The sequence below is a fragment of the Sorex araneus genome, chromosome 1 (genome assembly GCF_027595985.1).
Source record: "Sorex araneus isolate mSorAra2 chromosome 1, mSorAra2.pri, whole genome shotgun sequence".
Taxonomy (NCBI): Eukaryota; Metazoa; Chordata; class Mammalia; order Eulipotyphla; family Soricidae; genus Sorex; species Sorex araneus.
This window is the reverse complement of record NC_073302.1, coordinates 397,840,265-397,865,015: the sequence shown is the minus strand read 5'-3', so window position 1 is coordinate 397,865,015 and position 24,751 is coordinate 397,840,265. Positions and strand designations below refer to the sequence as shown.

Here is a 24,751-nt window from a genome sequence, read left to right as displayed (position 1 = left end):
ACACCACAGAGACTGGCACACATCCAAAAGAACAAAAGCAACCGCTGTTGGAGAGGATGTGGGAAGAAAGGGACCCCTCTACACTGCTGGTAGGAAGGCTGAATAGTTCAACCCTTCTGGACAACAATATGGACGCTTCTCAAAAAATTAGAAATTGAGCTCCCATTTGACCCAGCAATACCACTACTGGGAATATACCCCGAAGAAGCAAAAAAGTATAGTCAAAATGACATCTGCACTTATATGTTCATCGCAGCACTGTTTATAATAGCCAGAATCTGGAAAAAACCCGAGTGCCCGAGAACAGATGACTGGTTAAAGAAACTCTGGTACATCTATACAATGGAATACTATGCAGCTGTTAGAAAAAATGAAGTCATGAACTTTGCATATAAGTGAATCAACATGGAAAGCATCATGCTAAGTGAAATGAATCAGAAAGAGAGACAGACATAAAAAGACTGCACTCATCTGTGAAATATAAAATAACAGGAGACTAATATCCAAGAATAGTAGAAATAAGTACCAGTAGGTTGGCTCCACGGCTTGGAATCTGGTCTCACTTGCTGGGGAAAAAGGCAGTTCATAGAGAAGGGAACATCAAGTAAAATGTGGTTGGAGATCCCGCCCGGGAAGGGAGATGCGTGCTGAAAGTAGACTAGAGACTGAACGCAATGGCCACTCAATACCCCTAATTGCAAATCACAACACCCAATTGGGGAGGGAGAGAGATCAAAGGGAATACCCTGCCACAGAGGCAGGGTGGGGTGGGGGGGAAATAGGATTGGGTTGGGAGGGATACTGGGTTTATTAGTGGTGGAGAATGGGCACTGGTGGAGGGATGTGTTTGTGAACACTGTATGAGGGAAAAACAAGTTCTAAAATGTGTGAATCTGTATCTGTACCCTCATGGTGATTCACTAATTAAAGAATAAAATAAAAAAAAAAGAATACCAAAAAAAAATTAAAAAAATAAAATTGTTTAGGCAGATGTTTATCCCATGAAACAGTGCATATTATTTTGATTTACTTCCAGTTTTTGATAGATTATCTCGACTCAAAAACTCTTGTTAAATGTTTCATTTTAACACTTGTGTTAAAAAATAATCGTGGTATGGGCTTCATAGTTGGATAGCTACACTTTTAAATTTATTTTTTAGCTTTTGTGTTACAACTGACTCTTTTCAGAAATTATTCATGATGGTGTTCAGTAGAATTTATGGGCCTCCAGGTATTGTACCGGGATCAGCTGCATGCCAGTACCCTACCCACTGAACTCTCTATCAGGCTCCGATCCAACCCTTCAACTTTCAGATTTTGTTGGCATAGCTTTAGGTTGTCATTTTCAAATAACCAGAAAGATCTCAATCTTTAGAATACTTTAGAGATTAGTTCACCTATCACAGCAGGCAAAATATAGTTTACCACAAACTCTTGATTCTAGGAAGATTAATATATTGATACTTGGATTTAGATATTTATTGGGCCTGATTATGCCTCCCCCATTACTTTTTGTAATTTTTGGTAAGAATTCTAGCACTTTTTCCCTTTGCCAATTACACATCAATACAAAATCACAGAGACAATTCACCAACTCTTATTAAGGCAAAGTATACACCACCTATGTAATTTTCTCAGGATTATTCATTTACTCCTGTAAGACACAATTATGTTAAGGAATCTCAGATATATTCTCTTACTGTTTCATAAGTACTTATCCCACCCAATTGAGTTCATGGTAATATTTCTTTTCATTATAAATTTATAATTATGGTAAGGAAGAAATCTAACTATAGAAGTATGGTTTCTAGATTTTTAACATAAAAACAACTTGTTGATAAAAGGCTGACTTATTTAGAAGCCAAAGTGATAGTACAGCAGGTAGAGAATTTGCCTTGCATGTGATTCACCCAGATTCAATCCCCGACATCCATATGATTCACCCACCCTGTCCGGAGTGATTTCTGAGCAGAGCTGGGTATGGCCCAAAGGTAAATATAAATTTTATGTAGTCCTTACCTATTACATATGATAAATGCCCCCATAATCTCCAGTTTGATGATTTTGATTATAACCACAATTAGAGATAAGCATAAGAATGATAGATTTCTTATACCACCAATATGTTGATTATATTGCTGATGGGCACAATAAAATTCTTTCAGATATATCTCCTCAAAATAACCCATTGACCAGGATTATTCATTCTGACCTATTATGGGTTAAAGGGGCAACTCCCAAGAATGCTCTCTGGCATATGCTAGGGGAGGTGGGGCATGCTTGCTGGTGACTGAACCCAGGACCTCATACATGCCAGCTATGTGCTTTGCTACTTCCCCTGCACCACAGATCTGTTATTTTAGTAAAATCTACCAGGTTTCTGTCACTTGGAATCTTTTACTGTGAACAGATTTGGTTATTTTCTGAGACTCTGCCTACTCCACGTGCCCTCCCCCACCCCCTACCCCCACCCCAATGAATTCACTCTTAGTAGTAGCTACATCTCCATCTAGTGGTTTCCGAATCAACAAATGGCTACCTGAGTAGCAGTGAGGAAAGAAATCAAAACTCATGATGATTCCAGAGAACTGTAAATACAATCCTGAACTCAAGCCTAGGCCTATTCAATTGAACTGATTATGTAAATATCATATGAGTTATCCGGAATTAGATATTATGAGTAATTGACTAGTTTACCTTTGTGATTCGAGATAAGATCATATAAACAACATTTGTTACATTGGAATGACTTAGATTTTAAGCTGATATAGGAAATTAATATGGTCATCTTAAGAACAGAAGTATATGCAACATTTGAAATCAACTAACTTATAAACAAGGTTGTTGGTATTTTAATAATCTGTTTTCATTTAGTACCTTAATTTTGTGGAATTAGTGATTTAAGTTGTTTTTTTTTAAATTTCAAGCTATAAAGAAAAACAAGGAAGAGAGAAAGTGCCTGACCATCCAAACCCCATGAAACCTTTTAGTAAACTAAACAGAGAAATTGACATCATGGTACAAACACGAATCATTGTATATATAGTAGATCCTATTAATTATGGGCAAAGTAGCAAGCACAAGAAAAGAAAACACAAAAAAGAAAATATACAAGATGAAGATTTGATGCAACTTGCTGGCAAGTCAGAAGTTAATGTCTATGGAGAGCTGATACATAGTGTCAATTGCAAGTAAGCATTAACAAACATTCCATGGCTAAAGAAGCATAAGACATAATCAGCACATTCAACTACTGAGCAAGAGTTGTACATACACATACAGATTGAGGTATAATTTATAAATCTGAGTGGCGTCCTGAAAGTTTAGTCTTAGTAAAATAATTTAATGCCTTAATAAAAAAAAACCCTCCTAGAGTGAAAATAGAGTAATATGATTTATATATGATTCTTATTTTATCTTTCATTATTACTTTTTTTCTTGTTGGAGCCATGCCCGGTAGCTTACAGACCATGTGATGTGGTAGCAGGGATTTATCTGGGATTAGCTGCAAGCAAAGCAAATGCCTTAACTATCTCTAGAACTCTGTCTATGAATTTTAGAGTTCATCCAAATGAATTCAATGTCTTTATACTGTTGAAAACTGTATACTGTATCACTGTCATCCTGTTGCTCAAATTTTTGCTTGAGCAGGCACTAGTAACGTCTCCATGGTGAGACTTGTTGTTACTGTTTTTGGCATATCCAATATGCCATGGTTAGCTTGCCAGGCTCTGCTGTGCGGGTGAGATAATCTTGGTATCTTGTTGGCCTCTCTGAGAAGGACAGAAGAATCGAGCCTGGATCAGCCTCGTGAAAGGCAAACGCCCTACACGCTGTGCTATCGCTCCAGCCTGTTGAAAACTAGTCACAAATAACTGAAAGAAGTTCTCTAATAAGGAAAACCACTTTAGGGAGGGAAACGATTGCATATGAAAAAAGCACCTGGATATAGTATATGGAGTAAGCCTTTATACCTGGAAATTTAGTCTCACTGAACAAAATGGGGGAAAAAGTGGCTACAACTTTGAATCACTCTCCTCATTAAAGATGAATGGATTTCACTGGCTACAACATATATTGCTTTTATAGGCTTATTCCACAGTAATGAGTTTTACATTTCCTCTGCTCCACTTCTAGTCTGTATTAGCTAATTGCATAATATGTATGTATGGAAATCTTACTCATTGTGTGACAGACGTGGTTACAGATATTTAAGTTAATAAGTATAAACCAGATAAGTCTATTCTGAGTAAATATAAACTTGAGATGCATTACATTAATCTTTACAAAATAAATAAATGGACACAGCTGCTGACACGTTGACTCACTCACAAGCTCTACCGATTCATGACTAAATCTCTGAAGAGAGGCTCGCCAAGCAACTAAAATTCATGGAAATACTGATCCCCCACAGCTGAGAACTCCGGGATGCCCTCCAGAGATGGGTGGGTGCAGTACCCACCCTGTGGAGGTCCTGGCAGCCACACCCACACCCCACTGTTGCAGCCACTCTAAGGGCTCAACTCCACTCTTCATGAATATTCTCTGCAGAAATGCCAAACAGAATAATTTCAGGTATCCTGGTGCCCAGGCTAGAACTCTGGTATCTTTGTAGAGTCAGGGTGGGCAGCCGCCTCCCCCCCACCCCACCTCCCACAACCACTACCATGTCAACTCATTGGCCTAGACCATAGCTCTTGAAGTTTCTGGACTGCTAGGCAGTGTGACACCTCCAAATTCCTCAATACTGAAATTCCAGCAGGAGCATGCCAAATTAGATGGGAAAGTAACACAGAAGCCAAACAAGCCCAACAAACAGCTTAGTAAATTCTTAGACAAGGACTTAACTTCCCTGTGATGAGATACAACACTTTTCACATAAAAAGTGATTTTTTTTAAAAAACATGTACACTTACTGTAGGATAACACTGGTTTGTCTTTTCTGCCTTGCCACAGGGAGCTTAGGTATATTGGGTTACTCCTATCACTGTGTTCCCATTCCTCACTGTTTATGTATAACCTCTTTCTTTGTGCTCTGCTTCCCCACCCGGTCAATCACCTTTCTCTCCTACTCAGACTGTTAACTTATAAATATTGCTTTTCTCTCCTCTGTAAGTCCTTTGCATAGTTAATTCAGAGTAATGTAACTTGGGAGTTAATTGGCTCCAAATAATATTCACTTGTGGGCATCTGTTTTCTCTACTTAAGCCCCAGCTGCCCTTACTTCCTAGCACCCCAAAAGCAGGGTTCTGAGGAGGGATTGGATAAACCCAGGTCAAGCTGTGAGCTACCCTGGCATCGAAATGGGCCAGGCCAAAGTGCCATAATACATAACTATAAGCTAAGAGCATGGTCATGGACAAATTCTATCATGATCCAAAAAGTAATAACTAGAATAGGACCCTACTAGGGTTAGGAAAGATTAATCTGGCCTGAGCACTATAGTCTGATATCTATAGCAACATGTCCCCAGGAGAGCCACCCTACAAACTTAATGTATCTCTTACTGTGTACATACAAAATAACTAATTATAAGAAGTAGAATTAAGATGTTAAATGTGAATTAAATTATTGGACTAAGGAAAAGAGAAAACCCCCTAAGTGGCATTTTGCCCTTGAGCCTGATCCTCTGGCTGTAGGTGATCAGGAAGGGTTTTTATATGTTGAGTGTGCCACTCAACCCGGGTGTGTGGGTGCTAGCTACCCCCATGTTGGGAGTTGATAAGAGACTAGAGAGAGACCAAGGCAGCAAGTTGAAGTGCAGCGAGATGAGCGTGGGGGACAGAAAGAGACAGGAATGAGGGGCCTAGTGAGACTGGAACAGGCACGTGGGGAGAATGGAATCAACAGCAACTGATTACACACCAGCCTGACCCTTGTTTCCTCTTTCATCTGCCCATGGCATCAGTTGTCTTGGGTGAGAAAGCAGCGCGAGACCACCTAATGCTGGCGTACAGTGAGAGCCGTGGGATTTCCTAGTCGCTTGGTGGTTACACGTACTGTACTAATTTTAATTAGTACTCTTTTTAATACTGGCACTTCATTATCAATTTAAACTCAAGAATTTGATCAACAGTTGTGGCTTTTGTATACATTAAAGTAAATTTTCAAAAATGAGCAAATGATCTGACATATCTTTTGAATAAATAATTTCACCAATGAAATGTGTGTGCTCATTAGGACACAGATAATCTTGAAAACTCAGAGAAAATTAATAGAAAGAGTGAACAGAGTGTCTGGGAGATGGCTCAAGACTAGATAGCACATGGTATACGTAAGGAGAGGACAGGTTTCAATCCCTAGTACTACACGGGTACACCCCCGAAACATCATGGGGTGTCCTCCGAAAGGGTCACACCCAGTAATGTTCAGGTCTTACTCCTGGCTCTGTGCTCAGGGAACTACATGAAGTGCTGGGGATTGAACTCAGGTCAGCCATGTGTGAGATAAGCTCCCTAACACCCCCATACTATTGCTCCATCCCTGTTAAAAACCAAGTTTTAGAATAAATTTAATCATAAAAAAATAAGACAGTAGCTGTTAATGGGTTTTAAAGTATACCATACTAACAAATAAATAAAATATAATGAAATAATTTATATGTTCATAATTGGAACTAAAAAAGATAATCTGGGTCGGGGAAGGAAGCATACCGGCTTGCTCAGGATTTACTTCTGGTGTCCTCTGGGAATCATATGTGGTGTCAAGAATTGAACCTGAGTCCCTGAGGCAGGCGTGTACAAGGCAAGCACCCTGCCATTATACTACCTCTTCAGATCTCAGAAACCGAATTTAAATTAAAGTAGTGTTCTTATGTGGTATAAGTAATATTTAATGTGTTATAATTGATTAGAAATTATGCAGTTTGTGATCTTGGATTATTAATAAATTGACTGAAATTGTCTTTGTAAGTACAGTTTCCTTTGGAAGGACAGATAAGCAGCCTTTAAGATTATGCTTAATTTAACCTTGTATGCTTAACTTAAATATTGAGACAACAAGACTATCAGGGAACAAAATCATTACACATTATGTTTAAGCTAAAATAATGATTTGCCTCCTTAAATAATTTCATACAATAATTACCGAATTACAGAACTTTAATACAGCAAACATTTGGTCTTACCAGAATATTATTATCAAAGCAGACATCAGGCCCTTTTCGGTATCTGGGTTGTTTCACCATGTCACAAGGATCTGGACCATCAGCTAAAGAAACTTGTTAAGGAATATGAATTTATTTTTCTTCTTCCACACATTAAAATCTGCTGTAATATGCTTATTTCTAAAGCAAGCAAGAGATACTTATGCCATTATTGCAGTACACTACCACTACACAGTTATGAATATAAAGAAGAAACAAAGTAGGACACAAATTTTTCTCTTCTCAGACTAGGGGTTAGGTAAAGGGCTCATCAGTAATATAGTCACTAACAAACATCAACGAGACAGTACAAATTTGGAGGATATAAGTGGTTGAAATGTATAAATAATGTAGATGTAAAACAGAGCATAAGAGAATGTACACTCCTTTAGTAAGGTAGCAACAAATCTTGTGTTTTTGGTTTTGTAATTTTTTTTTTTTTGGCCACATCAGGCAATGCTCAGAGCTAACTCCTGGCTCTGTGCTCCGGGATCACCTCTGGCGGGCTCAGGGGACCACATAGGATGTTTGGCTGTGTGCAAAACAAGTGCCTTACCTTTGGACAGTCTCTCCAAGCCCAGAAATGTCATTTTAAAGAAAAAGTACGGATAGATAAATGTAAAAACAATAAAGACACTCTGCATAACTCAGCTTCCAAAGCTTCAGAAATAACTGCACTGTCATTGACCGTATCTGCCATCAGAAGTAGTTTAAGTGCTGTTTAGCGCAGCTGCAGTGTGCTAGAAGAATCCCTTATTTATTATGGCTTAATAAACTTCCATTGTAGATATGTACAATATCCATTTTCAATTTCTAAGTGGCTGTTGAAAGCTTTAAAGTTTTTTTTTTTTTATCTGCTCTGCACTAAAACAAGCACATAGATAAGACTTTCTACCTCTTTAGTCACTACCTAGAAATTCAAGCCACAAAGATTCTAACAGCATAGGTAAAATTCTAGCACAACTCTCTGCCTACTGACTACTATAAATCCAACCCAGTTGCTCATCTGTGCTCTTGCAAGGCATTTTTTTTTTTTTTTGGATTTACCTATATGACCTTTCACTGCTTTCTCCAGAAAGTTTCATTATGCTAGTAAGAAACTTTTCATGGTCCCTCAGTTCATGTGTAGACTTATCCATTTTTACAGCAAGCCATATTTTATAGGATAAGTGCATTTTGACTCTGAGATATGACCATATCACTTTATGATATTTCATTTTGAGAATGAGCAACACGACAAAGTTCGAAGTGCATTCCTTTAAGATGGCTTTCTGTGGAAGGCATCATGGATCGAGGATACAAGTCTGCTCTGCTTGTATGAGAAGTCGCGTGTCACAGGGACAAGTCCCTTTGCTTTCCACCATTATGAATACTAAGTTCGTATTCATAAGTTTTTCTACATGGAAGATTCTGCAAAACAAATATTAACAAGTCAGAGAAAAGGAACAATACCTTGGGAAAATCATTTAAAGAACTTATATTGAGACAAAAGACACCAATACAGAACATGAAAATCTGAGAAAGATTATCAAGCGTTATCTTTAAATATGAAGATATGATCTCCTTCAATTAAAAAAAGGTGATAGATATTTTAAGTGTAATGAAAGTTTTAAACTTAAAATAAAAAACACTAGGTTGTTGAAACATAGAAAAAAATTTTTTGTTTTGCTATTAAGGAACTGTGGGTTTTTTAGTTGTTGTTGTTGTTGTTTATTTGTTTATGGGATACACCCTGCAATGCTCTGAGTTTACTCATGGTTCCGCACTTAGGAATTACTATTGGGAGGCTCAAAAGATGAGATAAGGTACTAGGTTTGCTCAGTACAAGGCAAATACCTTATCTGCTGTACTATCTCTCTAGTCCCAGGAACTGCATTTTAATTTTGAAAGTATATCAAGATTCCCTTATTTTCCATATAAAACCAAAGGCGCAAAATGTTCTAAGAATCTTGCTACAACTAATGGCAGAATAAAGTAGATAAATGCCTCAAAATGATCATTCTGAGAATATGAAAATGTTATCTCCTTTGTCAGATATAGTAACCTGTAGCTGCAAGATGGTACTGAGAACTTGAAGTGTGACTGAGGCAGAAAATATTAAATTTAATTAATCTAATTAACCGAAATTAAATTCAATAATTTGAAATAAGCACATGCAGATGAGAAGTCCTAAACTGAAGAACACAGATGTAGATAAAGAATTAAAGTCTATAAATTCTTTGCACTGTCTTTCTTCCCACAACACTAGCTAATTCTGCCCGCCCCTCCACCCTACACACACACACACACACACACACACACACACACACACACACACACACACTCCTTGCGCTACTTAGTGGCTACTCCTGGTTCTCCATTCAGGAATCACAATACTTAAGAGTGCTAGGGGGATCATATGGGATGCCAGGATTAAACCTGGGTTGGCCATGTGCAAGGTGAGCACCTTACCCACTATAGTATGGCTCTGACCAAGCAATGAAGTTCTTGAGTCCTCCTTTACACCCAAAACAAATCTGTAAATTTCATTAAAAGTAGTCTCTGTTGATATAGTTTTCTAATTCCTTCATTTTCTATATTGATGTGTGAACACAAGCATAAAGCAAATGAAAAAGCTTGATTCAACTTCACATTTTTATTATATTTGTGTTTATCATTTAACTTAGATTTAAGTGCATAATGCTATTAAGTGGGCATCAATTAATGATAAACCAATGAAACCTAATATTATTCCTGGTTTTATTCACTGTATATGGGCTGGAGCGATAGCACAGTGTTTGCCTTTCACGCAGCAGACCCGTGTTCGATTCCTCTGCCCTTCTCGGAGAGCCTGGCAAGCTACCCGTGATGTATTGAATATGCCAAAAACAGTAACAATAAGTCTCACAATGAGAGACATAACTGGTGCATGGGATGACAGTGACAGTGATTCACTGTATATGCCACAATTATGTTTTGTGAAGTTCAAGTATGATGTGTTAATCTTAGAAAGAATGGTCTGCTTTTCCCTTGGTTATTCCTGGCTCCTCACATTCCCACTCATGATAATTTCTAGTTTGTAGGATAGAGAGATTTGCTAAAGCATGCCATAAAAGCATACTGACCTTGTCTATTAAAAATCATACTGGTTAATCTTCTCTTGAAAATATCCCAAACACTTTTTTCTGAATCTCAAACAATTATTCCAGACTTTGCACAAGCTCAGATTACCTCACCTCCTAATATTTTACTTTTATGTCAATATTTTTTTCTCAAATAATCTGCCCACAGCCTTTAAAAATGAAATGTTCCAACTATGTGCCTTGTAAACTGTGACTTTCAGTTCTGTTCTCAGGTATCCCATGTCACAGATTATCATTTTTAGAAAAACTTCAAACCTTCCACCTTGTCTTCCTCTTATATTTTATTACAACCAACATAAATACCTAATGGTTTCCCAAAACATTTCAAGATGATGCTTTGTGGATACTGACTAACCATAGGGAATTCTTTCTTGTTTCTCCAGTTACAAATAAAGATACAATCAATTATAAATGCTAGAGAAAACTTGAAAAAAAAAAAAACCCAGAAATTCTTGATTTTTTTAAAGCTGTGAAATTGCCATATACAAAAAACCCCTTACCTACATGGAATACTACAGAAATATCTTAACATTACAAATACATATAAGTAGCAATGAAGTTACTTATGTTTCTAATGTATCTTATATATTATTTAGAAATAATATAAAAGACCCTCTATGTTCTGACTGAAAGTGGAAGCTGTTATCTTGACCGTACAATTATAATTGTAGGAGTTATAATTAGCCAGTTTTATTAATAAATGAAAAGTATTAAGAGTTCGCTAAGACATATCTGTAATAGAAGTGAATATGATTTCTTAGTGAAATAGTAGTGAAGAAACAAAATTACCTGGAACAGTTTCCACAGTCAAGTACACCACTGAATGATTTACTATCATTGTCGAAGAAATATTGGGTTTGTTCAGTAATACAGCTCTGTTTTGACAGAGAGGCTGTAAAGTCCTCCTCTTCCAAGTCAGCTGTGGAGAGTCAAAACAAAGACCTCCATCAGGAGGAGACATGGTAGCTAGCTAGCTTCCCTAAGTTTTTAATTGTCACAGAACAAAACAAATATATGAGGACAGGTGCCTTGATGGCTTGTTTAATACTGTAAATTATAGTATACAGCCCCAACAAGTAGAAAATAAGAGTCAATGTGACCTAAGAAAGGTTCCTAAAGTTTGAGATGGCTAGTTTACTGCTCGATATTATAGTATACAGCCCCGACAAATATAAAACAGACAACAATGTGACCTAAAAAAGTTTCTAAAGTTTGAGAAAGTTCTGATAAAGATTTCAACCAACTGGAATGCCAGTAGACATGGTAACTCTCCCTCCCTGTCCCTATACACATAATTTCTGTGTCTGCTGTACTCTCAAAATAAAATACTATTTTCTATTGAAGCAATACTAAAGAACTTACATACCTGCTTCAAGGAGTCGTGGAAAGCTCAAACTCAAAAGAAACTGCTGTAGAATAGACCTAAATTTAAATATGAATCATTATTAATATATAGAGATATTTTCCTTTTAAATTGTATAATAAAATTCTGAGTACCTTTATATGTATATGTAAACAAGTGTTTTCCTTCTTTTTTAAATAATAAGTTGGAAAAGTTTAAAATTTGATAATAGAAAGCTTAGGAGAATAACATTTTTACCTTTTTTTTAAAAAAATAACAAAACACTGCAGTTTTGTAAAGAGAGAGGTCATAGGAAAGTTATTATTATGGACCAAGTAAGGTGCACGCATTTTTGCAGACACAAAAATGAGATGTAACTCTAAGAAGAATGTACTTTGCTGAATAGACCTTACAGTTAGGATTTTCTCCTTGTTTCAGCTTATAAATGTTTGTGGGGTGAAACCGCAAAAATAATTTTGTACCATGGATCTGTGAACTATTTGCTTATAAAACTCATGTTTAAACATGAAATAAAATATCCATGTTACAGGTAGTATATGTGGCACATTTGTTAAGGATGAGGGAGCCAAACAGCATGGAATCATCTGGAACTGAGCTTAATATTAAAAACATAAAAGTGGAGGGAGGGTGTGTCTACAACTTAGACTTTGATCAGAAAAAAATGCATATAAATGTCAGCTACTTCAGTATCAAGATGAGACTTACAAAATCTATATAAATATACCACTGTCATACCAAAAAAGTACTATTTGCTATGGTGCCCTTTTCATAAAAATTAGGATACTGAATCTAAAATCTTTAATTCAATAAAATAACATCATGAGTGAATTTCATCTGGGAATGCCCCACCACTAGATAAATGTTAATAATTTTTTTCTACCTGGAATGGCTCTTGGAAAATATACCAAAGTCATCATACGGAAGAAAACAGAAAGGAGAGAAGGCAGGGAGAGGAAGGCTGATCCCAGCCACAATAGGTTGTTAGTTACTTGAATCACTCGAAATAAACAATGACAAATTTGATCTTTTAGACTTTCCACAGTGCCCTGAATGGCTTAAGTGTCTTAAATTTTTCAAAAACGCCAAGCTTAAAGGGAGTTAAGAAGGCATGGAGGGTGGAAAGCGTGAAAATAAACAACTAGATCCATTCCAGCAACATGATGCCTTAGAATGACATCAAATATTGGCAATAATAGTAAAAAGGCAATAAGTCAGAAGACATATAATTTAGATTCTGAAATAAATAATTAGAAACTTTTTTCTTTTTTTTGGCTTTTTGGGTCACACCCAGTGATGCACAGGGGTTACTCCTGGCTCATGCACTCAGGAATTACTTGTGGCAGTGCTCGGGGGACCATATGGAATGCTGGGAATCGAGCCCAGGTCAGCTGCGTGCAAGGCAAATGCCCTACACTCTGTCCCTAATTAGAAATTTTTGATGGATCAGTCTATCCAAATTTAAAGAACTGGTTTTAAATGAAAACAAAAATGGAAATATTCCCAACATATCCATTTTTTCAAAAAAGCTTCTGAGGTGGCTGGTATTTGCATGAGCATATTGTAGGTTTTTTTTTTTTGGGGGGGGTGAGGTTATAAGTCATACCCAGTGGTGTCAAGGCTTACTCCTGGCACTGTGCTCGAGGGTCATTCCTGGAAGACCATATGAAGTGTTGTGTATCGAGCTAGGTTTGGCTGTGTGCAAGGCAAGCACCATACCTGCTGTAAGGTCTCTTCAGTACATGAATAAATCACTGTTTACATAAAATATCTGCTATAGAAAGGGACTAATTTGGGCCTGAGCAATAGTACAGTGGGCACAGTACCTGCCTTATATGTGCCTGACCTGAATTTGGTCCTCGGAACTCCCTTTGACCCCCTAAGCCTGCCAGGAGTGATCCCTGAGCACAGAGCCAGGAATAAACTCTGAGAACTCCTGGGTGTGGCCCAAGGACAAAACAAAACAAAATAAAAAAGAAAAAGTGTTTCAGAAGGATCATTTAAGAAAAAGAAAGTTTAAATCTACTGCATAGAAATGAAAAAATCACTGAGTTACAACCAGAAAACATATTTAGCACATGCTTTCTTATTTGACAGTACACTTCCTCATTACCAGTGAAACGTCTCTGTTGACTTACCAGGCAGCAGCAGTGGCCCACCAGCCAATGTGCAGTATGTCTGCTATTGATGGCTGCGAAACAGAACCAAGAGTCAATCACTAGCCTCCAGCGGGGGTACCATGAGAGGAATGGATGCCTAGGAGGATACTGACCACGTATGCTGAGCGGTGCCCTGCTCCTTGTTTTGGTGCAGCTCCAGGCTCACACACTGACTGGTAGTCATAGGATTTGTTAAAAGCATACACTGATATATTAATTAGGTGTCTCATCAAGCTTGGATCAATCTCTCCAAAAAATCTTCCAATCTGGTAGAGGAAAAAGAAAGTTCAAATTTAAACCAAACATTAATACCAGAGCCAGTAGAATGGAAAAAATGCAATGAAGACAACGAATTAGAACTGTATAGGAGTTTAAAAGCCAAAAGAAGGAACACGTTTCTGTAGATGAAGTTCAGAAGAACTCCAGTGAATTTAGATATACAATGATTTTGCTGCTTATTTGTGAAAGGACCAATCTCCTAAGCACTAAATTCCTAACCAAATGCCTTTTAGAAAAAAGAAATTAAGAGAAAAATAAACTCGTAAAGACTGTATCAACTGGACTGACCAGGCTTTAAAAGAGACATCTCCAACGAATCAATTCTAGTTCATAAACATGGATCAAGTAGGAAAAATGTCAGTGTTTATTCTTTTATATTTTTAAGAGAACCAGAAAATGCTGATTCAAACATTATAATTACTGGACCACCACTGATTTGCATAAAATCCTGTGTGGCCCATATGCTGCTAATTGGCAAACTAATTGGGAATTAGAATTTTCAATTTCAAAATACCCATATAAGACTCTTCATCAATCAACAGATTTTTTTTTTGATGAATAATTTTAACTTTTAAGAGATCCAAACTTTAAAGGTCTTCCTACCCCAGAGTTCATGTAGTGCTAGAGTTCAAATCTAGGTGCTAGTGTATACAAGCCTGGCCCTCCAACCCCCAGACCTCTCTATCCATTTCTGAGCACCACTGGGGAGCCCCCACCCCATTTAAAAGCTCACAGCATATTGAAATGCTTGAATTATATTTTACTGGTAACATATCAGTAAAGTGAACAAACAAAATAGATAGGAGGAATTTCTTACTAATTTCCATTATATCAATATATTAAAAATGTGTGCATTTTCTTAATAATTTCTATTATAACAATATTTTCAAATTTTATGACAGAAATAAAGCAACACATCGATTTATATAATGGTGAAGGAGTTTTATAATGTTGACCAGGGATAAAGAGTTTAGAGATCTCTTTATCCCTACCTTTCCCACTAGTGAAGAGATCCTCTTCCCTTCCCACTCCTGTCTACATACCTGGTTAGTGTATTCATCATGATTTGCCATCAAAAGAAACCCACCATCATCTAGAATCACGCAATCCATTACCTATAAAAAAAATAAAGGCACAGTTATGGAGAGGCATTTGTTATGGAGAGGTAATGATTGCATTACCATTGCTTGATATAATTATACAAACAAACACAGGAGAAAAATCCAAAAGTTATGGAGAGGTAATGGTTCCATTACCATTGCTTGATATAATCATACAAACAAATACAGGAGAAAAATCCAAAAGAAAAATTTTCTTTTGATCACTGCTGCCAGGAGAATCTGATGAAATAAGTGCATTCATGTATCTAACCCTAGGACTTGGTATTCTATCACATCCAGTCCAATTAAGGATAACATACTATGAACAATTCGCAAAATAAAATAAAAAATAATCTCTTGCCACTCCAAGATCTCCTAAAGATCCAGAAAATATGATTTAATGATTATTTTTAAAACACAGATTGACAAGAAAGACTATTCGTTGAATGCAATTTTATCCCCTCAGCTCACAGTTTTAAAAAAGACAGCAGGAGAATATAACTATTTAATATTAAAAATGTTTGGATGATTTGATATTAGAAGGTAGGGACTGGAGAGATAATACAGCAAGTAGGGTATTTGCCTTGCAAATGCAAATTGAACCTTGGTTAAATCCTCAGCACCCAATGTGGTTTACCAAGCACTGCCAGGATTGACCCCAAAATGACAAAATAAATTAAAAGCAGAAATCAAAAGGGGGAAAAGTACACATGACTGAGGCTGGCAAAACAGTACAGGGTTTAAAGTGTATGCCTTGCAGGCAGCAAACCCTGGCTTGCCCACCCCGAAACACTGTTTGGTTTGGACCTGGACGTACAGCAGGCGTGGTCATAAAGGACCTGGGTAATGCACGGTGGTATTAGCACCAAGTCCTCAGGTCTTTGCACTAAACTACAGACCTAGTTACCTGAGAATCTCTAGGAGAGATTTCCAGGCTCCCTGAATATCTATTGGGAGCCCCCACCTCAACCCTCCAAAATACATAACTAAAAAAATAAATAATTATGAATTTCCATCTAGTAGATCATGTTTAAAAGAATAAATCTTTTGGGCCAGAGTGATAATACACAATTAGGGTGCCTGCTTTAGATGTGGTCGACCTGGGTTCCATCCCTGGCATCCTTTAGGTGCCCACAACCATCCTTGAGCTCAGAGCCAGTTGTAAGCCCTGAGCACTGTTGGGTGTGCCCCCATGCCACACCCGCCCACCTGCCAAAACAAAATCCTTCAAATAAATGAATGAATAAATCATTTTTTTACAGTTGGGGACATATACATTCTATATTCCTAATGTGGAAGCAAGTTACTACAAAAATATAGAAACTTTTTCTTCTAAAAATATAGTTTGGGCTAGAAGGAGATTCAGGAAGTTTGGTGCTTATCTTGTATGCAGCACACACTAGTTCGATTATTGTCCTCCACAGAGTGTAGCTAGCCCCAATGCCCAAATAAAAATGAACAGATGTCTATGAAATGAATGGAATCAAACTAATTAAAACAAGTGCCTTATACTTTTGCAGGAATAGAATATAAAGATGAAATGAATTCCCTGCTCCTCAAATTTATGCACACACACAGTAGCCCAGAAGAAAACAGGCAGTCATGCTTATTCATTTTTGGAATAATTTACTGACATTTAATATCATTCATAAAGCACTTTCAACTTTTAAGGTTTTCAATTTAACAAGTAAAATTAATAAAAGTTAATGTAAAAATTAATCTATATAAGGGAAATTTATATTATATAATCCTCAGGTTTAACTTAAAATTTTCCTCATCGTTTCAGTGAGATTAAAATGACAAAAGACAAGGGAAGAAGGCATAGATGACCAATAAAATACTTCTTTTAGAAACTTCCCACCCCCAAATAGGGCTAAATATCAATGTGTATAAAATAGCTAACACACTTGAGACTGAAAATAATACAGATATTTGAAATGGATTTTTATACCTTCCCATAATATATGAATATTTAGAAGATCAGAAGTATTTAAACAGGATTTAAAATTATAAAACGCAAATTCTTATCTATGAGTTCACAATTTCATAGAAATTTTTTTTTTAGCTAAAATACTTAAATACTTAACCCCCCCTGCATCTTTTTTGGTTTTATTTTGTTCTTGTCACACCCAACAATGTTCAGGACTCACTTCAGCCTCTGCACTCAGGGATCTCCCCGGGTGGCACTCGCTCAACCACATGGCAGGGATTAAACCTGAGTCGGTCTGAGCTGTGCTATCCCTGTGGCCCCCAAATTCCTTCATCCTCCATGAAGATGATGGCTCTTATTTTTACTAAGAGCCATACAAAAAATTACAGTTAAAAGACACTTTAATTAGAACTAATCTTCTCAAAATTCCTGAAAATTATAAATCAAAGGAAAATGAATATAAATTCTTTTTCCATAAAAAAGAAAATCCCATATATAGAATAAGGAAAAAACATAGAATGGGAACAAAAAATTCTGTCTACTGACCTTTTTTGTCTATTGAACTTAGTTTGCATGTCAGGATGGGTTGGGAGGGGCCCATGCGACAGGTGTGGATGAAAGCAGACTCTCTGGTGACAGGTGTGTCACCAGAATGATGAATGAATGAAACGTGTGATTAACAATATTATAAATTCTAAGTACAAATGTTTAAGAACATCTATCTATACAAAGATATATGAGAGTTTTCTTACATCACTGTTTCTCTTGCAGTCACAAACTGGACCAGCACACTGGAAGAAATGAAATTATTATCACATACATACTTTTTTAACACTTGTTTTAATAGTATTACATTACTGTTATAAATTAAGATAAATGTTTTAGATATTGTAAAAGATTAAATGACATTCTAGTTAAAAGTACAGTTTTTATATTTAAAATTAGGAAGTATTTTAAAACTAACCCTTGATAAAAAAGCAGGGATATTTCTTCTTCAAGATAATGATTCAAAATTTGATTTTTTCACTATGTAAGATTTTAAATATACCTCTTTGAAAATTTAAAATTTTTAAATGTAGAAATTGGACTGGAGTGATAGCACAGAGGGTAGGGTGTTTGCCTTGCAGGTGGCTGACCTGTATTCGGTGTTTCTGTCTCTCTCGGAGAACCCGGCAAGCTACTGAGAGTATCCCACCTGCACGGAAGAGCTTGACAAGCTACCTGTAGCATATTCGATATGCCAAAAACAGTAACATGTCTCACAATGGAGATATTACTGGTGCCTGCTTGAGCAAATCGATGAGCAACGGGACGACAGTGCTACAGTGCAGTATAGAAATTAAAAAATTGATCTTACCGGGTCCCGGATTGATGTTTTGGTGAAATTCTCGATCCAGGAGTTTATATCAATTTTAATTCCAACAACTGAAAAATTACACAAGAAAAATTTATGCAAACATTTTAAAAATGTGATTAGAATCATAACATTTCCCCCCAACATTCAAAAATTCCTAAGTGAGTAAATACAAGCATCTAGAGATTAAAGAATGACTGATCACAATACATTAAGAATTTGATTCAAAGTGAAATTTGCAAATTTATTTTTCTGAAAAATAATACTTCCTACATGATATGTAATTTTTATAATAGTATTGAATTGGGTGAAAAGAAAATTTATTATTTGGGGGGCTTTCATTAAGAAGTAATGATAACAAGCTATTACATAAACTTACATATACTCACAACATAGTTATTCATTAACTACAAATAGGTAACTTAGTAAAATTTTAAAAAGCCATTCGAGTAGGCTTTAAAATTTTTTTTAGTTCACACCCAGAGATGCTCTAGTGCTACTCCTGGCTCTGTGCTCAGGCTCTGTGCTCACTCCTGGCAGGCCTCAAGAACTATATGAGATGCCAGGGATAGAACCTGGTTTAGCCACATGTAAGGCAAGTGGCCCCTACCTGATGCACTATTGCTCTGGCCCTCAAGTGGACTATTTTAAGAAGCTTCTTCTAACTGCCTCACTCCCACCCCAGAGTGTACAGTAGGGTTTATAAAATGCTTGCTGTGTTTTCCAAAGCAACCCCTACCCAGAGACTGCTTGTTCCTCCATGGCCCCGGAGTGTGACCGGAAAGCCCCCAGGACTGGAGCTGAGAGCACAGAACACGGCTCTGCCCTCAGGTGAGAAGCCACAGTTTCAGAAAAAGAAACTGCATCTGAATGAGCCCAGGTATGCGAGGTCTCCAGGCCCTGATCTCTGATCCCAGGGAGTCAGTGACCACATCTACATCTCTGGAGCCTTCTCTGGATGGGGGCTGGGCCTGCAGAAAGGCCCAATGCTCCACCCACACCTGACTTCTGTCAGCATACAAAATGACCTAACTGAATCATCCCTTTTGCACCCCAGTACTTACACCCCAGTAGGAGCAGAGCAAGTTACGTAGAAAAGTTGTGTAGAAACCCACTAAGTTCAATGAGCACAAACAATAACAAAAGGCTCAAGTAGCAACTAATAGTTAAGAAAATCGTCTGACAATGACTTTGGTAATTCTGTTCTGAGATATATGTTGTACCAAGCAATATAAAGTAAATTACTTTATGCCTAAGGGGGCTGGCCTAGGGGTGTGTGACTGGGGACACTGAAGAAGGAATGGTCACAATGGTGGTAGGATTAGAGTTGGAACACTGAATTCCTTTAGCAACTGTATTACAAACAACTTTGTAAATCAAGCTTTGCATAATAAAGTTTTGACACTAAAACAACAAAAATAAAAAGAAGCAGTGGGTGGCCACCGATTCAGCAGCAAGATGTTCTCCTCCCTCCTTACAGGATTCCCCAGAGACCTCCCTGGAAGTTGGAGGGAAGGTGACAACTGAACTGGGGAGAGGCACCACCAGAATACAAAAGGACCTATGAAGTGGATTAAGGAAAGTCTCTTCAATAAATGGTGTTGGGAAAACTGGTCAGCTACATGTGAAAAAACAAACCCAGACCTCTATTTAACACCCTGCACAAAAATCAATTCAAAATGGATTAAAGACCTTGCTATCAGACCCAAATCCATAAAATACATAGAGGAAAACATAGGCAGAACTTTCTGTGACATTGAAGCTAGCGGCATCTTAAAGGATGAAACTACACTGACCAAGGTAGTGTATGCAAAGATAAATAGAACTATGCTAAATTAAGACATTTGTGCACCTCAAAGGAAATGAAGACCAGACTACAAAGACAGTTCACAGACCGGGAGAAATTATTTGCATACCATCTGATAAAGTGTTAATATCAAAGATAAAATATTGGTAGAACATTACAAGAACAAAATATATCCAACCCTATCGCAAAACGGGGGGAAAGAGGAATAGAAAATTCCTCAAAGAAGACATATGAATGGCCAAAAGACATATAATAAATACTCTGTATTACTAGCTATCAAGGAAATGCAAATCAAAACAACAATGAGATATCACCTCACACCAAACAGACTGATTATCACAATGCACAAGAACAACAACCAGTGTTGGTGTGGATGCAAAGTAGCGGGGGTGGGAAGGAGAGGGACCCTCGTGCACTGCTGGTAGAAATGCAAACTGGTCCAGCCTTTTTGGAAGACAACATGGACAATCCTCAAAGTACTAGGAATTGAGCTTGGATGTGACTCAGCAATTTCACTTCTGGGCACGTACCCTGAGAGATGAAAAATCATAATACAGAAAAGACATCTGCACTTCTATGTTCACTGCAGCTCTATTCACAACTGCCAAAATATGAAAAACAAGCCAAGTGCTACAAAATAGAGAACTTGATAAAGAAGCGATGGTCCATATACACTATGGAATACCACATGGACACTAGGAAAGATGAAGTCATGAAACTTGGTATTACATGGACGGATCTGGAGAGTATCAGTTGAGTGAAATGAGTCAGAGGGAGAGGAACAGACACAGAATGATCTCACTCATTTTCCAGCTGTAAGGAAACATTGTATCGGAGTAACTAATGCCTAAGCACAATAAAAAAAAAAGAACAGGAGGGGTCCTTAGTCGGAAGCCTGCCACCATGTGGGGAGGAGGAAGTCAGGCGAAAAAATCATTACAACAATGAGAGAGGGGAAACTACCTCTCTGGAAGAGAACCGAGTCCTGAGAGGAGGTAAAGTGATATGCCTGATACCCTGTCAGTAATAGTATTGTGAACTGCAGTGCTTAAACGAAAAAGAAAAAGGAAAGAAAAAGTGCCAGCAGAGGCAGGGTGGGGGGCACTGGTGGAAGAAAGTGGACACTGAAGAAGGGGTTGGTGCTCAAACATTGTATCCCTGGAATTCAATCCTGAACAACTCTGTAACTTTGTAATTCATGGTGATTGATAAGTTAATTCAGAAAAGAGAAATACTTGCTGATGGGTGGATACCTGGCTAAGAAAATGGGCAAATGTTGAGCAACTGAGAGAATGACTAAACTGAGTGCACAAACAGGTGAATAAATTTTAAAAAATGGAGAAAGTGGTGGAAATAAATCTGAGTAGCTGAGCCAATGAACGGTAAAACTCCCCTAGGAGCACAATTTACTGATCTTTTCAATCCAGATGCTCTAGTTCTTTTTATACTGAACCATAGAGTGTATACGGAGCCACAAAATGAAATAATTAAATTTTTACTTTACTGAATCCACTCATTCCGATCTGCTGCAATATGATCGTTGTTATTACTGTTGCTGTTGTTTGGATTTTGGATCAACCCTGCCCTGCAGTAGTCAGGGAACTGTGTGGGCTGGATGAGGAAAGCTGCATCTCCAGCCTCAAAAACCATGCTCTCCCAATCCTCCCGATGCTAGCTTTCCTGAGACTTCTTTTTCTTTCTTTCTTTCTTTCTTTCTTTCTTTCTTTCTTTCTTTCTTTCTTTCTTTCTTTCTTTCTTTCTTTCTTTCTTTCTTTCTTTCTTTCTTTCTTTCTTTCTTTCTCTCTTTCTCTCTTTCTCTCTTTCTCTCTTTCTCTCTTTCTCTCTTTCTCTCTTTCTCTCTTTCTCTCTTTCTCTCTTTCTCTCTTTCTTTCTTTCTTTCTTTCTTTCTTTCTTTCTTTTTTTCCCTTATTTCATACAGGAGCATATTTCTATCAACATACTATGTTACTAAAGCAAATCTCTCTCCAGTTCTTTATAGTGAGTCACATAGTAGACATCTATCATCATTTATTTTCCTAATGACTGTCACTGTCACTGTCGTCCCTTTGCTCATCGATTTGTTCGAGCGGGCACCAGTAACATCTCTCATTGAGAGATTTATTGTTACTGTTTTTGGCATATCCAATACGCACGGGTAGCTTGCCAGGCTCTGTCAAGTGGGCTCAATACTGTTGGTAGCTTGCTGGGCTCTCCGAGAGGGGCGGAGGAATGGAACTCGGGTCGGCCATGTGAAAGGAGAATGCCCAACCGCTGTGCTATCACTCCAGCCACAGAAACTCATTTTTTCTTTTTCTCCCACTACAGGTATTCATATCATTGGCTGTAGATCCCTTTCCACGTTTAAAATTATATTATAGGACAGAAGTCTTGGTGAGGGTTAGGTGAGATTAATCCAGCATTTAGAATTTCTATATATCGACTCCATAAATTTGAATCAGTAGTGTATATACATCTGGTCTTCGAAAACTTCTGAACTCAATTCTACAGAGTCTTAATTTCATTTTATCACAATTTCATTGGTCAATGATTTATTTTCTTCTTTAAAATTTCCATGTCTTGGGGCCAGGTAGCACAGGAATTAAGACACTTGCCTTCTATGAAGTTGGTTCTGATTGGTGGCACTGTGTATGGTTCCCTGAGCACCACCAAGAGTGATCCCTGAGCATCACTGGATGTAGCCCCATAACCAAATTAACTAAATAAAATAAGCCAGGGTTTTTGTTTATTTTGGCTGAAAATGTTTTATGAGATTTCTGATAAGCATGTCAAGTTAATAATATAAACAATAGGTCACATTTAATTTTGGTTGTGATTATTTATATATAATTTATATATATAATTATATATATATTTTTTGCTTACCTGCAGGTTTAAGCAGTTTTCCTTGGATATTTATTTCTACAGCTTTGCTAACCATAATGCCAGATTCATAAGCACTAGGTCCACTTTCTAGAAAAAGAAAAGAGTCATATCTATATAAAAATGAATATTTATTTTTATCAAATTAATATCAACTTATTTTCATCATCATCATCATTATCCTGTTGATGGTTGAATTTCTCGAGCGGTCTCCAGTAACGTCTCCATTCGTCCTAGCCCTGAGATTTTAGAAGCCTCTCTTTACTCGTCCTTCACAGTGAGGCCGCATTGGAGGCTCTGTCATTTCATAAATATTTCATAAATAGTATTATTTTAATACTACAATGTTTTGTTTAAATATTTTGGACTAAGGATATACAAATGAGATAATAAAAAGTTTATTAATATAAACTCTTCTCTCTTTTCCTCTACATTTCAGGCAAACTAGTATGCATAGAAAGGTTTGTATTCTCTGACTTTGTGATGTGAATGATTCAGTCTAGTTACATCTACATCCGCAAAATAATGAATGCATGCCAAATCTCTGCTCTGTGATATTTGCTAAAATACTGGTGAGGGTGTTTAAGCTAGGAGGAAAGATTGATCTCAGTTCATAAAACTGCCATTGCATTTATAAGATATATGTCCCTGGACAAAACTCTGAAATTCTTCAAACTTTAGTTTCCCCATTTGTAAAAATGGGAGAAATCATACTTACCCACAGAGATATTGAAGTATTAATTTATAGAACTCTCTGGATAAGACCCAAAAGATATTTTAAAATATAGGCTACTATTAACTTTTATTAATATTATAGTATGTAACTAAAACTGATAAAGTATAAGTAATGAGTTCACTCTACTTAAAAAGTACATTAAAGAATGTTTAATGATTTAGTTTTGTGAAGTGAGGGATCATCGACACGTGTTTCCATGTGTCATGCATGCCTGTAGATATGCTATCTTTACATGACTTCATAACTATTTCCTGTGCATGCATTTTAACTCCTCAACTAAATAGATGTTTCTTTTCTTCCAATTTCTTACAAATAGTATGAGACTACTAGTAATTATTGTTAGCAATTAATATAAAATATATTATATTATATTGATTTGAACTAAAACAGGTAGCATCAATTCTTAATTAAAAAAATGGAATTGGGAAGGTGAATTCCAAAACAATACTTACTGTTAAAGTTAGGAGCAGTGAAGACATAGTTATCATTATCTAGACTCCTTTTATAGAAGCTGTCCTCATATGTCTCTGGGTTTTCTTGCCAATTTTCTCCAGCCCTAAGGAGGAAACAGGAAACTACTCATCATTTATATTCTTCAATCTACCTGATACTACTTTTGCCTTTGTAGACATCACTGAACTTTACAGATATGGTTACATCTCAGGTATGTCTAAGGAAATCAGTGGTAATTGATGGAGTAAGTGATATTCATTATGAAGCAATATATCAAAATAAAAATTATATTAAGGTTCAGAAAAGTGGCTCCTAATTTCACTCTGCATGTACTAGCCAATTATGGACAACTCAGTTAATAGGTCGATTAATATTAGTACATTTCAGTACCTACCCAGCCTAGTATATTGTGAAATTGTCTCATGAT

At 37.0% G+C, this 24,751-nt stretch overlaps 1 protein-coding gene across 1 annotated transcript in view; it reads right to left on the bottom strand.

The window, feature by feature from the left end:
• CACNA2D1 (calcium voltage-gated channel auxiliary subunit alpha2delta 1) overlaps positions 1-24,751 on the bottom strand; it is a 459,233-nt gene that overhangs the window by 9,848 nt on the left and 424,634 nt on the right. Inside the window, exons 28-38 of the mRNA XM_055124138.1 lie at positions 24,324-24,427; positions 23,139-23,225; positions 18,452-18,519; positions 17,847-17,885; positions 15,108-15,179; positions 13,899-14,051; positions 13,765-13,817; positions 11,633-11,688; positions 11,056-11,185; positions 8,445-8,554; positions 7,127-7,209 (exon numbers count right to left, since the gene is read on the bottom strand). Of these exons, the coding sequence (XP_054980113.1) occupies positions 7,127-7,209; positions 8,445-8,554; positions 11,056-11,185; positions 11,633-11,688; positions 13,765-13,817; positions 13,899-14,051; positions 15,108-15,179; positions 17,847-17,885; positions 18,452-18,519; positions 23,139-23,225; positions 24,324-24,427 (955 nt within the window). The remainder of the gene's footprint in view (positions 1-7,126; positions 7,210-8,444; positions 8,555-11,055; positions 11,186-11,632; positions 11,689-13,764; positions 13,818-13,898; positions 14,052-15,107; positions 15,180-17,846; positions 17,886-18,451; positions 18,520-23,138; positions 23,226-24,323; positions 24,428-24,751) is intronic.